The sequence below is a fragment of the Aspergillus costaricaensis genome, assembly GCF_003184835.1.
Source record: "Aspergillus costaricaensis CBS 115574 unplaced genomic scaffold BO79scaffold_5, whole genome shotgun sequence".
Taxonomy (NCBI): domain Eukaryota; kingdom Fungi; phylum Ascomycota; class Eurotiomycetes; order Eurotiales; family Aspergillaceae; genus Aspergillus; species Aspergillus costaricensis.
In genome coordinates, this window is record NW_020291805.1 from 987,021 (window position 1) to 998,905 (window position 11,885).

The 11,885-nt window shown below is 51.3% G+C and overlaps 6 protein-coding genes across 6 annotated transcripts; 2 read left to right on the top strand and 4 right to left on the bottom strand.

The window, feature by feature from the left end:
* Nucleotides 1-40: 40 nt before the first annotated feature.
* On the bottom strand, nucleotides 41-1,363 carry BO79DRAFT_277210 (uncharacterized protein; the record flags this gene model as incomplete). The annotated part of the gene is made up of 4 exons (XM_025687803.1): nucleotides 41-441; nucleotides 515-1,066; nucleotides 1,121-1,236; nucleotides 1,296-1,363. 4 exons carry the CDS (start codon nucleotides 1,361-1,363, stop codon nucleotides 41-43), a joined length of 1,137 nt encoding a protein of 378 aa, XP_025543255.1.
* Nucleotides 1,364-1,748: 385 nt separating this feature from the next.
* Nucleotides 1,749-2,491, bottom strand: BO79DRAFT_189307 (mitochondrial 37S ribosomal protein uS14m). Its single transcript, XM_025680647.1, has 3 exons — nucleotides 2,333-2,491; nucleotides 2,083-2,254; nucleotides 1,749-2,019 (listed from the first exon to the last, which is right to left on the bottom strand). Exons 1-3 carry the CDS (start codon nucleotides 2,437-2,439, stop codon nucleotides 1,957-1,959), a joined length of 342 nt encoding a protein of 113 aa, XP_025543256.1. The 5' UTR covers nucleotides 2,440-2,491; the 3' UTR covers nucleotides 1,749-1,956.
* Nucleotides 2,492-3,228: 737 nt separating this feature from the next.
* On the bottom strand, nucleotides 3,229-3,905 carry BO79DRAFT_207504 (F1F0 ATP synthase subunit i). The gene is made up of 4 exons (XM_025682181.1): nucleotides 3,800-3,905; nucleotides 3,691-3,720; nucleotides 3,500-3,550; nucleotides 3,229-3,373 (listed from the first exon to the last, which is right to left on the bottom strand). The coding sequence occupies exons 1-4, from the start codon at nucleotides 3,834-3,836 to the stop codon at nucleotides 3,318-3,320; spliced, it is 174 nt and encodes a 57-aa protein (XP_025543257.1). The 5' UTR covers nucleotides 3,837-3,905; the 3' UTR covers nucleotides 3,229-3,317.
* A 167-nt stretch (nucleotides 3,906-4,072) lies between these two features.
* BO79DRAFT_167557 (DASH complex subunit SPC19) lies at nucleotides 4,073-4,756 on the top strand. The gene is made up of 2 exons (XM_025679384.1): nucleotides 4,073-4,268; nucleotides 4,325-4,756. Exons 1-2 carry the CDS (start codon nucleotides 4,137-4,139, stop codon nucleotides 4,703-4,705), a joined length of 513 nt encoding a protein of 170 aa, XP_025543258.1. The 5' UTR covers nucleotides 4,073-4,136; the 3' UTR covers nucleotides 4,706-4,756.
* A 521-nt stretch (nucleotides 4,757-5,277) lies between these two features.
* BO79DRAFT_285355 (tRNA methyltransferase RSM22) lies at nucleotides 5,278-9,818 on the bottom strand. Its single transcript, XM_025688345.1, has 5 exons — nucleotides 9,478-9,818; nucleotides 9,176-9,361; nucleotides 8,740-9,042; nucleotides 8,301-8,680; nucleotides 5,278-8,126 (listed from the first exon to the last, which is right to left on the bottom strand). The coding sequence occupies exons 1-5, from the start codon at nucleotides 9,541-9,543 to the stop codon at nucleotides 5,420-5,422; spliced, it is 3,642 nt and encodes a 1,213-aa protein (XP_025543259.1). The 5' UTR covers nucleotides 9,544-9,818; the 3' UTR covers nucleotides 5,278-5,419.
* A 624-nt stretch (nucleotides 9,819-10,442) lies between these two features.
* Nucleotides 10,443-11,270, top strand: BO79DRAFT_139743 (SUR7/PalI family protein; the record flags this gene model as incomplete). Its single annotated transcript, XM_025678205.1, has 3 exons — nucleotides 10,443-10,732; nucleotides 10,793-10,975; nucleotides 11,024-11,270. The coding sequence occupies 3 exons, from the start codon at nucleotides 10,443-10,445 to the stop codon at nucleotides 11,268-11,270; spliced, it is 720 nt and encodes a 239-aa protein (XP_025543260.1).
* Between the last annotated feature and the right edge of the window lie 615 nt (nucleotides 11,271-11,885).

Below are 11,885 nucleotides of genomic sequence, written 5' to 3' on the forward strand. Positions count from 1 at the left end.
AGATTGTATCAATAAGAAACTGTGCTAACTACTTCTCATATCAATCATCCTCTTGCTCAAGCTCAGCAACTCTCTCCATAGTATCACCCCCCATATTCCCCAAAAACTCTCTGAACATCAAATTAGCCTCGCAGTATTCTGGATCCTCGAAAGTCGTATTGAGCCACTTCAGCATGTCCTCCCACGCCTTGGGCATAACACACTCGGTAATCAGCGGCTCGCCAGACGAATAGCAGTTACACCCATGATGCTCGGGAGCAGGAACAGGCAGCCCGAGATCCTGCTCAGACAGGATATACCCACGGCAACGCGAGGAGACGAAGCTCACAAACGAAGAGGGGTCCTTTGAATCTTTACCATCCTTGTCTCCGAAGTCAACGCCAATCCGGTGAAATGGGTTGGTGAGACAGATTGCTGATATATATGGACGCCATGCCTCCCCTATCACTTGTTAGCCAGATACCACTAGACAACCGACCACCAATAAACCTTGAAGCACGAAAAGTAGACATACAGTTACTCCCCAAATACCGAATAACACCCAACCCCCCATCATCCAACCCAACCACCCCAATCTTCGCATCAGCCCTAACCAGCCGACCCCGAGCAGCCAAGATCTCCTCAAACACATACTGAATATGTTCCTGCCAGTCGCCATTCCCAGGGATCTTGTTCCGACGAGTCATAACCAGCGGCGGATCTACCGCCGACTTTCGAGGAACGCAATGCCAGGACGTCAATGTCATCGCTCGACCAGAACCACAGTGCCACACCAACTGCCCCGTGTTTGCCAGGACAAGTGCCGTATCTTTCTGACCCAGAACAGCCCGCGCAAATTGAACAGCCGACCCGACCTCAATGCCATCGCTGCTGAGAGTCCGGTAAGCCCAGATGCCAAGGTCCTGTATAGGCTCTCCGAAGACAACGATGACGCGGGAGGCAGTGGACAGATTCTTGGAGATGAGGATGGGCACATGCGCATCGGTAGGACGAGCTGTAAGCGGAAGTCGTAGAGTGATGAGACCGAGGCTGCGAAGACGAGAGAGGACGATGTTGCGAATGCATGCTATCATATAGAGTGGTTAGTTATACAACGATGAGCGGTGCTTAGAATGCATACTGTTCATGGCCTCTCGCTGCATCTCATTCCAGCGCGCGTTCCTGTTGATCTTGAATTGAAACTCTTCTTTTGGCGCGGAGATCTTTCGGATCTGGTCATCTTTGGTGATGAAGTACCTGGCTTTGGTTAGTAGATGAGTTATGGTTGGATGGATTCTCATCTCAGTCTCTCTTACCCCAGTTTCTCCAGGTCCGCGGGGAATACAGGCTCCGCAGGGAGGTCTTTTCGACTGAAGACAAACATTCTGGCGAGTGTAGTTCGACGATGACGAGAGAACGAGCGTGTGAGTAACAGTGAGTAGATTCAGCAAGAGAGAGAGAGAGATGAGATATGGAGACAGACAACAGATCTAGAATAAAAGCAACGGCAAGAGCAAACAGAAGAACCAAAAAGAACCTGCAACTTCCCCCAACCAATGCCAGTGAATTTCAAGTGAAGCCAAGTGCAGGCGTTTGTCAATGCATAGCTTAGTAGTACTTCATGTAACATCCGCCCTTCACTGCGCAGACCAATCGACAAGATCCGATGGTGTCACACATCCAGCCATGGATGATGCCGAACATAATCACCGAAAATAGCCACACCACTGCAATCCCCCCCTCTGGGAGTACTGTAGATCAAGAACCATCTCAACTGAGCACAGAAACCCAAGACGATGAAAAGGCATGTCTTATTCCTCATCATCATCTAACAAAACCTAATATACAAGTCCTCTGACCAACAAGGAAACGGAGGAAAGTTGAAAACAAACGCCTTTCAGGAAGAACCCGCCGAACCCAATGAAAGCTATCACAAATATATGTATTCTTTTCGCATAAAATTCCCATACTAGTAATTTACCAACTGGCCTTCTTCACACCGGGGAGTTCACCGGCCAGCGCCTGCTGACGGAATTGGTACTGTACACACCAAACATTAGCATTGACCCAGTCAATTCAGGTCTTTATTAGGGATAGACTTACTCTACCAAGTCTAAACGCCCGAATCACACTGCGAGGAACACCACCCGCCACACAGCGGTTCTTGATCTGCGTCGAGCGAGTGTAGGCGTGCATGGAAGCGAGCTGGAGCTGAGCCTGGGCGCGCACACGCTGGGGGAGGGAGGTGTTGTGGATCACGTAGCGGAGAGCTTGACTATTATCCAGAAGATATATATCAATTAGTAGCTGTTTAGCTGGTTTGATAGACCTTTAGGGTATGGGTTGGAATTACCGTTCCGGCTCGAATTGCTCGAAAACCTTCCGCTTGGTGTGGTCGCGGACAACACGGGGGTTGATGAACCCGCCGAGGTCGAGGATCTTGGACCGGAAGTGCGACATATTGACCTGGTGAAAGGGGGTTTCCTGGCGCTGATTTAACTTGGAATGCGATTTGGGATGGATTTGATGGCCGGAGGTTTTGGCCGGAGCGGCGAAAGTCACGGGAGTCGGGATGCGGATTGCCTGTTTGGGTTAGGGGCATCTGTCTCTTTTCATCCGGATGGGGGGAGAATTTTGTTGGATTTACGGAGTATGAGGATGTTATTGTAATGCAATAATTGAATGAGTTATATTATTATGTGCTATATATGATGAATTTCTATTTGAATCGTGTGCTTAATTCTGGAGAGGCTGCAGAAAGTATCTTTGTGCCTTGACCGTGCAACGTACGCTCACTGTCAAAATCTAGGCCTACTTCGAAGCTCTGTACGTTCTGGCCTAGAGGCAGAATGGACGGTAGAAGATATAGTATACTTTACATTGTAGCAATAAAGCTGAGTCTGTAATTGCACGTCATAAGCATAGCGACTCGTGATGATCATTCTAATGGCCATCCTAAGCTAGCAGATCAACATATACTTCAAACACTCTACGTGCACACTAAGACCTGCAGCACGCCACACTACGTCTATGCAAACGATTCCAAGCTCCCATAGTGACCGTATCCACCAAGATCCTATATACCAGCCTTCCAGCGATGCCCTCCGGCTCCGCACACCTCCCAGCAACACACCACCACCATCAAGCGGAGAAATAGGTATACAACATATCAATTGGCAAATGTCGTATGACGGTATCTTCTATAAGCTTATACACAGTAAATGCCCGCAAACTCGACTGACCGACGAACCCGCAGCAACCGGGGCTCTCAAACCACCCACACCAGCCACGCATTCATCCGCCATATCCGCGTGCTCGGAAATTCACCCAGAGCTAATTTAATGCTTCTGGTTCTTGAGGTTGGGGTTGCGGGGGTCGTTCTTGAACTCGGCGGCTAAGGTGTAACAACCGAGGTTAGCATGCACGATTCGGATCGAGAGAACAAGGGATTCGAAGTTGGATTCAAGCGGACGCTTGATAACGTGCTGATATTGGAGAATGTCGTAACAGGTTCACTTACTCGACATCATGACGTTGGCGAAAGAGTTGACACCGTAGAGGATGACCAGACCTGTAATTCGAAAAACCGTTAGAAAGCCGCTATTACCCCTCTCTCTCAACGCGCTTCAATGGAGCTATTCCGTCATATCCGCATAGCTATCCAGGCTAGACATAGCCATTCAAAAAAGTAATAGGTGGGTGTATGCATACCGGCGGCGAAGAAGGGAGCCATGGGCTTGGCTAAATGAGCAAAGCAAGTCAGTTCATATCCTCATCTCTCGAACCCAACATGGGCGCGCCAGGGCCACAGCAAACGTACCAACGGGGGTGGGGAACTTCTTTCCGAGGAGAGACATGGTGGGCAGATCGTTTGATTGAAAGCGAAGTGCTGGGTATGGAGGAAAGACGGGAGTTGGAGCAGCTGGTGAAGGAGCGATGAGACGAGAGCGGGTACAACGAGGTTTGTCCGGGAGTCCGAATCCCCGGCCGCTTTAACACTTCGGGAAGGATTTGCCGCGCCGCTTTTACGGCTGCGTCTATCGCCGGTTGCCCCTCCGCAGTAAACAATCAACAATCACGATAACGATTAATCAAGACAATACACAACACACTTCTCTTCCAGCAGATACCCGATATTTTATTCCAATATAATCGCAATGGCAGACCACCTTCAAGCTTCCGTCTCATCCCTTGGATCCTCCCTCCAACTCCTCGATTCCTCCATCTCCACCCTCGACTCCGGTATTAGCGACTTTCCCCGACTATGCAAGGTCTTGCAAACAACCCGAGTACGTACCCCATACCTTCCTGCTTAATATCAAAACCCCCAATCTAACCCCAATAGCACTTCGAACTCCTTCCCGAACCTACTCTGCGCGAAGCTCAACAATCCCTGCTAGACGAAATCACTCCCAGCATCGCCCACCTGCTCTCACTAGCGTCGAACCACGTGGAGAAGCTCTCGCGGCGAGAACAAGGACTGAGAGCTAAATGCGAGCTGCAAGAGGGAAGAATGTACTCGAATGAAAGCCGTCAGCCTTCGAGAGTGCGTAGCGCTTACGGCGATCGACTCCAGAGCGGGGGCGCCTCAGGGAAGGCTGCGAAGGCGGCGGAGTTGAAGAGGCTGATGCAGAAGAAGGAACGGCTGCAGTATGCGGTGGAGAGGTTGGAGTTGCAGAGTACGCAGAGGGAGAGGCAGTTGAGGAAGAGTATGGCGTTTCACTAGAGCTCGGCTTGAAGGATGGAAGTGATGCTTGCTGAGAGCTCTTCGACTAAGATGGGATCGTTTGAGCCACCTCGGGTAATCCTGCGAATGTAGGATATCAGATGACTGAGGATATGGCTAAGGAAGATATGGCTTGTGGCTACGATGTTATTTCTCAGAGTCAAGAGGGGATGCATCTCGTCAGGGAGAGTATAGCCCCGATTCGGGATGTGCGGCCGCATATCCACTTATGGCCGTGTCGAGTTATGACTATGCTCTACAGGTCGACACTTGCATACTGAAATTACAGAGCCGCTGTGAATGAAGGACCACCGGTGAAGCTATAGCCGTCGCGCTCTCACCACTATGAGCGGAAGATGCCAGAGTTGGAGGACAATGCTGGGAAGATTCAGTGTCCACGTGGAACGCTCAATCATAGAAGTCCCTGGGGCACTTGCAGAGGGATCTATAGAGCCGCCCCTACCGCTACGCATGATGACCATGCACAAGATGAATAATGGAGATTGTGCCATTGAGTGAAGAAGCCTTTTGCAACCAACAGCTAAGGTCTATACTACATGTCATATATCGTACAGGAATATAATACAATGACCGTCCCCAACCCACAAATGATGCTCCTAGCCAGGAAGCAATCCAAACCCTCTATACGCCACTTTTGACTCCAATGTAGATACCCGAAAATGTAACAAGCTAGCCCAGACCCAGTAAGTAATTTTAGGCCGAAGGCTTCACCTGCTTCAAAGCCTGTCTGCGCTTCTTCTTCATCTGCTGCTTCTCCCAACTGGGTATCTTCTGGCCCTTCTTCTTAATCGGAGTCTGAAGATCAGGCATACTGCTGGTAGCCTCCATACCTTCCTCCAAAGCATCCTCTGCGTCTTCCTCCATCTCCTCCTTCTCAGCAGCCCTCCGGGCAAGTCGTTCCTTCCTACTCTCACCGTGCTTTTCGCCGAGTCTCAGCGATCTGGCGATACGAGTCTTCGCACCAAGAGCCCACAGGTCTCCCCACTGGGACTTGCGCGCATCCTTGTACGCTTGCCGACTGAACGACCGGGGGACGGTCCAGCGCTCGATCTTGCCGGCCGGCGTGCAAAGGTCGAAGATGACGTGACCACGGCGCTTCATAGGTTGGTAGACGATACGGGGCAGAGAGAGGAAGTTGACGCCTCCTGTTTCCTGTTGCTCTGTAGGAGGTGTAGGTTGAGTCTCGGATGCGACAGCCTCGTCGGATGATGCTTCGGCTTCTTGCTTAGGCATCTCGACTGCGTCTTCGTATCCGTTAAACGCTGCATCTGCGGCCTCGGTGCCCTGGATGATGCTGTCCTCAACACGACGATCGACACCGCGCTGGACGGCGATGTAACTGAATTTCAGGTCCTCATGATTGCGGTCCTTGGCGCCGATGATGCGCTGGAGGAAGGCCGGACGGATGTAGCGTTGCTGGAAGTGGCAGTAATCTCTACGGCCCTTGGTATGACCGGGGATCTGGTACATGGGGCACTTGTTGTGGTTGGTGCAAGGGGCGACGATCATGCCGGCTTCTTTCTCGATGAACGTGTCTTCTTCGGGCGATTCGGTCAAGTTTTCGTATGTGGTGGACCCGGGGCTGGAGATGAATCGCTTCAGGAGCATGTCACGCGCTCCGGCAACGGCTTCGAAGCCCTTCTGGTGTCCCTTCTCGAGGAGGATCAGAACACCTCCGTTGGGGTTCAAAAGGTTCCATAGGTTCTGTACATGTTCCTTCCGGAGGAACTCTTCCTCAATTCCGAGCAGGGAGTGTGGGGCGATGATAATGTCGTACTGTTTCCGCTTTGGCGGAGCCCGTTCATCTTGCAAGGTTGGCTTCTCACGGACATGGACGTAATCCGGCAACCGCGGGAGGAAGCTGGTGTCTTCGAGCATAGCGCTGGCACGGAGACGAAGAGAGTCGGATCCAGTGACAACGGTCGACCGGCCCACGGGATAGGGGTCCTCTGAGCTGTGCTCTGGCGTCATGGCTTCCCACTCCGCACGAAGGATGTCTCTCCACGCCAAAACACCTGCACCACCGGCACTAACATCAAGGACATGGGGGCCCCCTTCTTGTGTCATCAGGTTCCGGATCCAGTCCGTACCCAAGCGTTTCCGGACTTCCACCAAAACACTCAGGACAGATGCATACATGCCAGGGTAGAGAGTGGCAAGAAAGACATTGGCTTCCATTTCGCTCATGTACCGCTGGGATGCTTCTAGAGGAATCGGCTGTTGAGGAGCTTGCAAGCGCAGGGGAGGGGTTGTGGTGGAATAAGGAAGGTATTGGCCGCCGAGTGTGCGGTGGGCGGTATCCGCAATGTGCTTGTTCGAAAAGTCGGACAGAATGACAGAAATAGGGCCCGTCACGCTATCTTTGGGTATGAATATAGTGCTAGGATCGGTGGAAAACTTCCCCATTGTGGTCAAAGGATGGAATTTGGGAGCCGAGTCTGCTGCTGCTTCCTCTTCGAACTGCTCGAGCATGATCTCTCCGCCCAACTGCTCGGCGACTTCTCTCGTCCGTTGCATCGCGATCGTTTCCTCGACTGACGGCGGAGCTTCCATATCATAGACCAACGGAGGTTCGTCGTGTGTGGCAGACTCATCCATCGCAACTTCTTCCCAGCCGCCCTCACCATCTTCACGGTATAGTTTATCCGGATCTATCTCTTCTTCCACTAGGTCCAACTCAGACTCTTGTGAAAGATAGATTGGTTCGCCGTACAACCGAGTATACAGCTGAGTCTCTCTATCATTTAAGAGACCCTCCGGAAGGTATTCACCAAACTCCTGTCTTGCCTCTCGCACCCGCGCATCCAATGTTTCTTCGTCGCGGTGACCGATCGTCTGACTCAACGCATAATCGAAATCGAGACCTTCGAGGTTAAGGGCTTTCTCGTGATCGTCCAAAAGATCCAGCTCGTGCATAAGCTCAGCCATCTCCAGGTCCGTTTCGTTGATCTTGTCGACTAAGGCGTAAATAGCATCTTTCTTCTCCGCATCGGGGTCGGTCTCCGGCGCTGTCGTGGACGACGCATGCCTCCGGCCGTGCAGCCATTGTTGAGTACGAGCGTAGGTAGCTTCTCTGAGTAGGGATTCCAAGTGTAAGGTCGATGAGGATGTTTTGCGGGCAATCGAAGTTCTGGGGCGCCCAGCTATGAAGCTTGCAGCTCCGCGGCGGAGAGGCTGTGAACCGGTCTGCGGCGACCTGGATACGGCCGGACGTAATAGGGCATGGGGGTTGGACCGGGTCGCCCTGACTGCCGGAGATCGTGACAACATCCTCAACCCTTCCACGGCTCGAGATGCAAATATCAGGAGCTTGTACCTGAAAGAAATTGTCTTGCCACTGGAGAGCTTTTGCCAGGAAAACTCGCGCCAAGCCGCATGCCCATCAGAAATTCCGCAGCTCCTATTGGCTGTTCAAGTAACAGAGCGTTACATAATCATCTAGACCGAATTGGTGCCTCAGGAATCACAAGGAATGGAGAGGTGCATGCATCAAAGATCAAAAGGTGGGAGGAAATGTTGGATGCATAATAATAGACCTATTTACAAAGCTGGTTATACTAGCTGGACGTACTACTGAGACTCGCTGTCCGTATCTTCGTTGCCCATGAGCACCTTGAGAGCTGATATCCACTTCAGCACTTCGTGCTCAAGAGCGGTTAGTTTGGCCATCACGGCCATAAGGCTAGGGTCCTGGCTCTCTACGCGGATCTTCTCCCTCACCTTGACTTCATCTCCTTTCCAGGTGAAGACATCGCCTGCCTCGTCGTGAGGACGATGGCGGCTTCCAAACAACCGGTCCCGCAGATTGAACCCGGTGAGAGAGATGTCAGTCGCGAATGCAGTTGGCGTATGGACAGGGGTGTTAGATTCTAGCGTCCTCAAATACAGGACTAAAGCCGAGTCCGCAATGGATAGATGGAATGATAAGTATGCCGGTAGCGGGGGGTCAAACATCTACGACTACAGCTTAGCCCATGATCTATAACGAAGAGAGCAAAAGTACAGCCACTTACCTCCTCTTGCGCACTTGTCTCCCACCACTTGCCTCTAACCTTATCGCTTTCGCCCTTCAGCATCTGCCGTGCTTCACTGATCGTCTCGCGCAGGAGGTGCAGTTGGCTGTAGATGAAGCCCGCGTTGAGCGGGTCACCGGTCCAGGTGCTTACATCGACAATGTCGAGACTTTGATTGACCAAGTTTTTGACCGATACTAATTGACTTAAAATGAGCTCGGGTGTTGTAGGGGTATTTGCCAGGCACAAGCGGGTAGTGGCTGAGCCCCGTGAGGCAAGGGAGCTAAGACGGAGTTGGATGTCCTATAGAGAGGTTTGATTAGCGTCATCCTGGAAGCGCTACGTTGTGATAAGCAACGGCCATAGCGCGCAAAGGATGCGGGTCCATATCCTTGGGCTGCATCATAAGCAATAAATATGAGTGGTGACAACATACGCCCTTCACGATCTTTGTCCCAACCCGAGTCACAAAGCCTTTCACATTCTCAGAGCGTAGAGAAGAGAGGACGAGTGTTGATCCCGGCTCTTTGGGTGCTAATAGAGCCGCGCATTCATGGAGGCCCTCCCGTAGCGAGGTAAGGGAGTCTTGCAGCGAACGTAATAGCCACTCTAGCTCTTTGGCCTATACAGTTGCAAAAAAATTTAGTACCGTCCTTGCCCTATCAATGATGCATGTGCGCCATCGGGTCGGCTCAAAATTGAGGTTCACCGGAGACGGAGAAATAAAACAGGGCATACCAACGCGGAGTCGACTTCCTGTTCTAGGCGCTCTGGGGGTAGAGGCGGGTAAGCCCAAGTAGCCATTATGAGCAATGACCCAGCGGGTTAGTTGCGACCCTCGGGAGATCGGATGATTGTACCTTTGGCCCGATAGTGGTCAATGGATCGGTAGGGAGCGATGGGGGGTATGGGGGTGTGGACAGGACACGGTAGGCAGCAGGGTTTGTCTTCAGGGTCTGGTGACGAAGTCGACAGAAGAAAAAATCCGCATTGGCTTTCGAGTGATCCACGTCAATCCGAGAGGAGGAAAGGCGGGTACCCAACTCAATGGATGGATGGTGGGTGGTGCAACGTTTGTTCAGAGGACGAAAGTTGCAGCGGAAGAGGGAGTTCGACAACGTCATGGATAAGGAATGATGGGCCTCAGCGCCCAGGCCTTCAGGCAGCCTTATCCCGATGTAGACTAGCGCAGCGCTAAGGTTTAGACTAGCCGAGGACAGTTAGCGGGGCCTGCTGCAACCATGACGTCGACGCCGTCATGGCTGGCCAGTTTGTGCCTCGTCGATCCAAAGAAAACATTGATTCGCAGTTACGCTCATTGTTGAAGGTCACCCTCATCATTATATCACTACTATGGCTCCCCTGGTACTTTATTTCCCCCCCTCCTCCCACATCCCTCCACCGGCTTCTCCGGATATCCACTCCCTCGCAGACAGACCCTTTCGATCCTTCGTCTGTTCTTGTTTCTCTTCCCCATCTATAGGGTCTCTCATCTCTCTCTCGAATGATAGATAGATACCCGTCGCAATCAAGAACTTAGCTTGTGCTGGGACTCTTCCAATCACCGACTCATTAGCGAATTCAGAAATTTTGACAAAATACCGTTACAATGGCTCTCAGCAGTGAGTACATCCCCTGCAAGATGAGTGCCTGCTGCGTCGCACAACAACTAAACTGACACCAATTGTACTGTAGGAGTTGCAATGGGCTTCCTAGGCCTGTTCTTCACGGCCGGTGCTCTTCTGTTGATGTTCCTGACTTTTTTGGGCGGAGCGAGAAACTCGCGCCCTCTGAACGAAATCTTCTTCCTGCAGGTCGACACAAGCAATATTCCAGGTGCACCATCCTTATCTCGCTGGACTTTCTGGGAGATATGTGCAGTGTCGGCGAATGGAAAAAACCAATGCGGATCGTCTTACCCAGACTTCCCATTTGATCCCCCGAGCCAGCGCAACTTTGGCACCACTGAGAACATTCCCTCTGCTTTCATCGGGTGAGCAAGAAATCAATTGCCAGATTATCCGTCGTACGATCGCAATCTAACATTCCACAGCACGAACCACTACTTCCTCACATCCCGGTTCTCGTTCCCCTTCCTCATCATCGCGCTCTTCTTCGGCGTGGTGTCGCTGTTCACTGGGTTCCTGGCCATGTGCACGCGCATTGGAAGCTATATCTCTTCGCTGATGGCTTGGATCGCCTTGATCTTCCAGATCATCACGACTTGCCTTATCACGTAAGTTTACCACAGAAATTAAAACGGAGCTTCACTAACCATCTCAAGTGCTGTCTACGTCCAAGGTCGCAACAAGTTCAACGCCAATGGCCAGAGCGCCAGCGTGGGTGTCAAGGCTTTCGCTTTCATGTGGACCGCTGTGGCTTGCCTACTGCTTGCATGCATGTTCTATTGCATGGGTGGTGCTGTCGGACGCAAGGAGAGGGGATACAGTGGCCGTGAGCACCGTCGCCGGGGCTTCTTCTCGTCCGCACGCTCAAACAGCGTAAGAAGCAACAAGGAGACTGCGCCATAAATTCAACGTGGTCTTGTTTCTTTGATACTATCCAGGAAGAAATGAAAGAAACTGGGCTATAGTACTTCGTCAATACCTACTATAGTACGCCGGCCTCCGCCAATTGTTTACCTATCGGCCGCAAGCCTTATACTCGCCCCGTCAACACCGAAGGGTGCGTCTACCGGAGTATGGATCTGATTGTTTATGACTTGTTCTTTGCGGGTTGAGTAGCCGCGCCCTCCTGTGCGAGCGAATCAAGTGGGCTCATCCGCGCATGCTAACATTAATGTCTCTTTGATGATGGATGTCTGTTTGTTTAGTCGGCCAAGTTTCATGTATTATACTGTCTTTGCTACTTTATATCTATCCGCCCTTAATTGTAATACATTTATCTGAAAAGAATGAACTGATACACGAAGACTAACAGAACGTGACACTTCGTAAGGATTCCATCATTCTCAATATAATAGTCGACACTGAGAAATCAATTGTATACATAATATATAAGAATAGTTGAGTACTATACTTCCCAAGCTCAATGCTGTGAAGCGGATGGATTGTTGTCTCTTGTTACTACTTTTCTACTTATATTCTATCTACCATTATAACTGTGCGCTTGCGCTGTGCTACCTT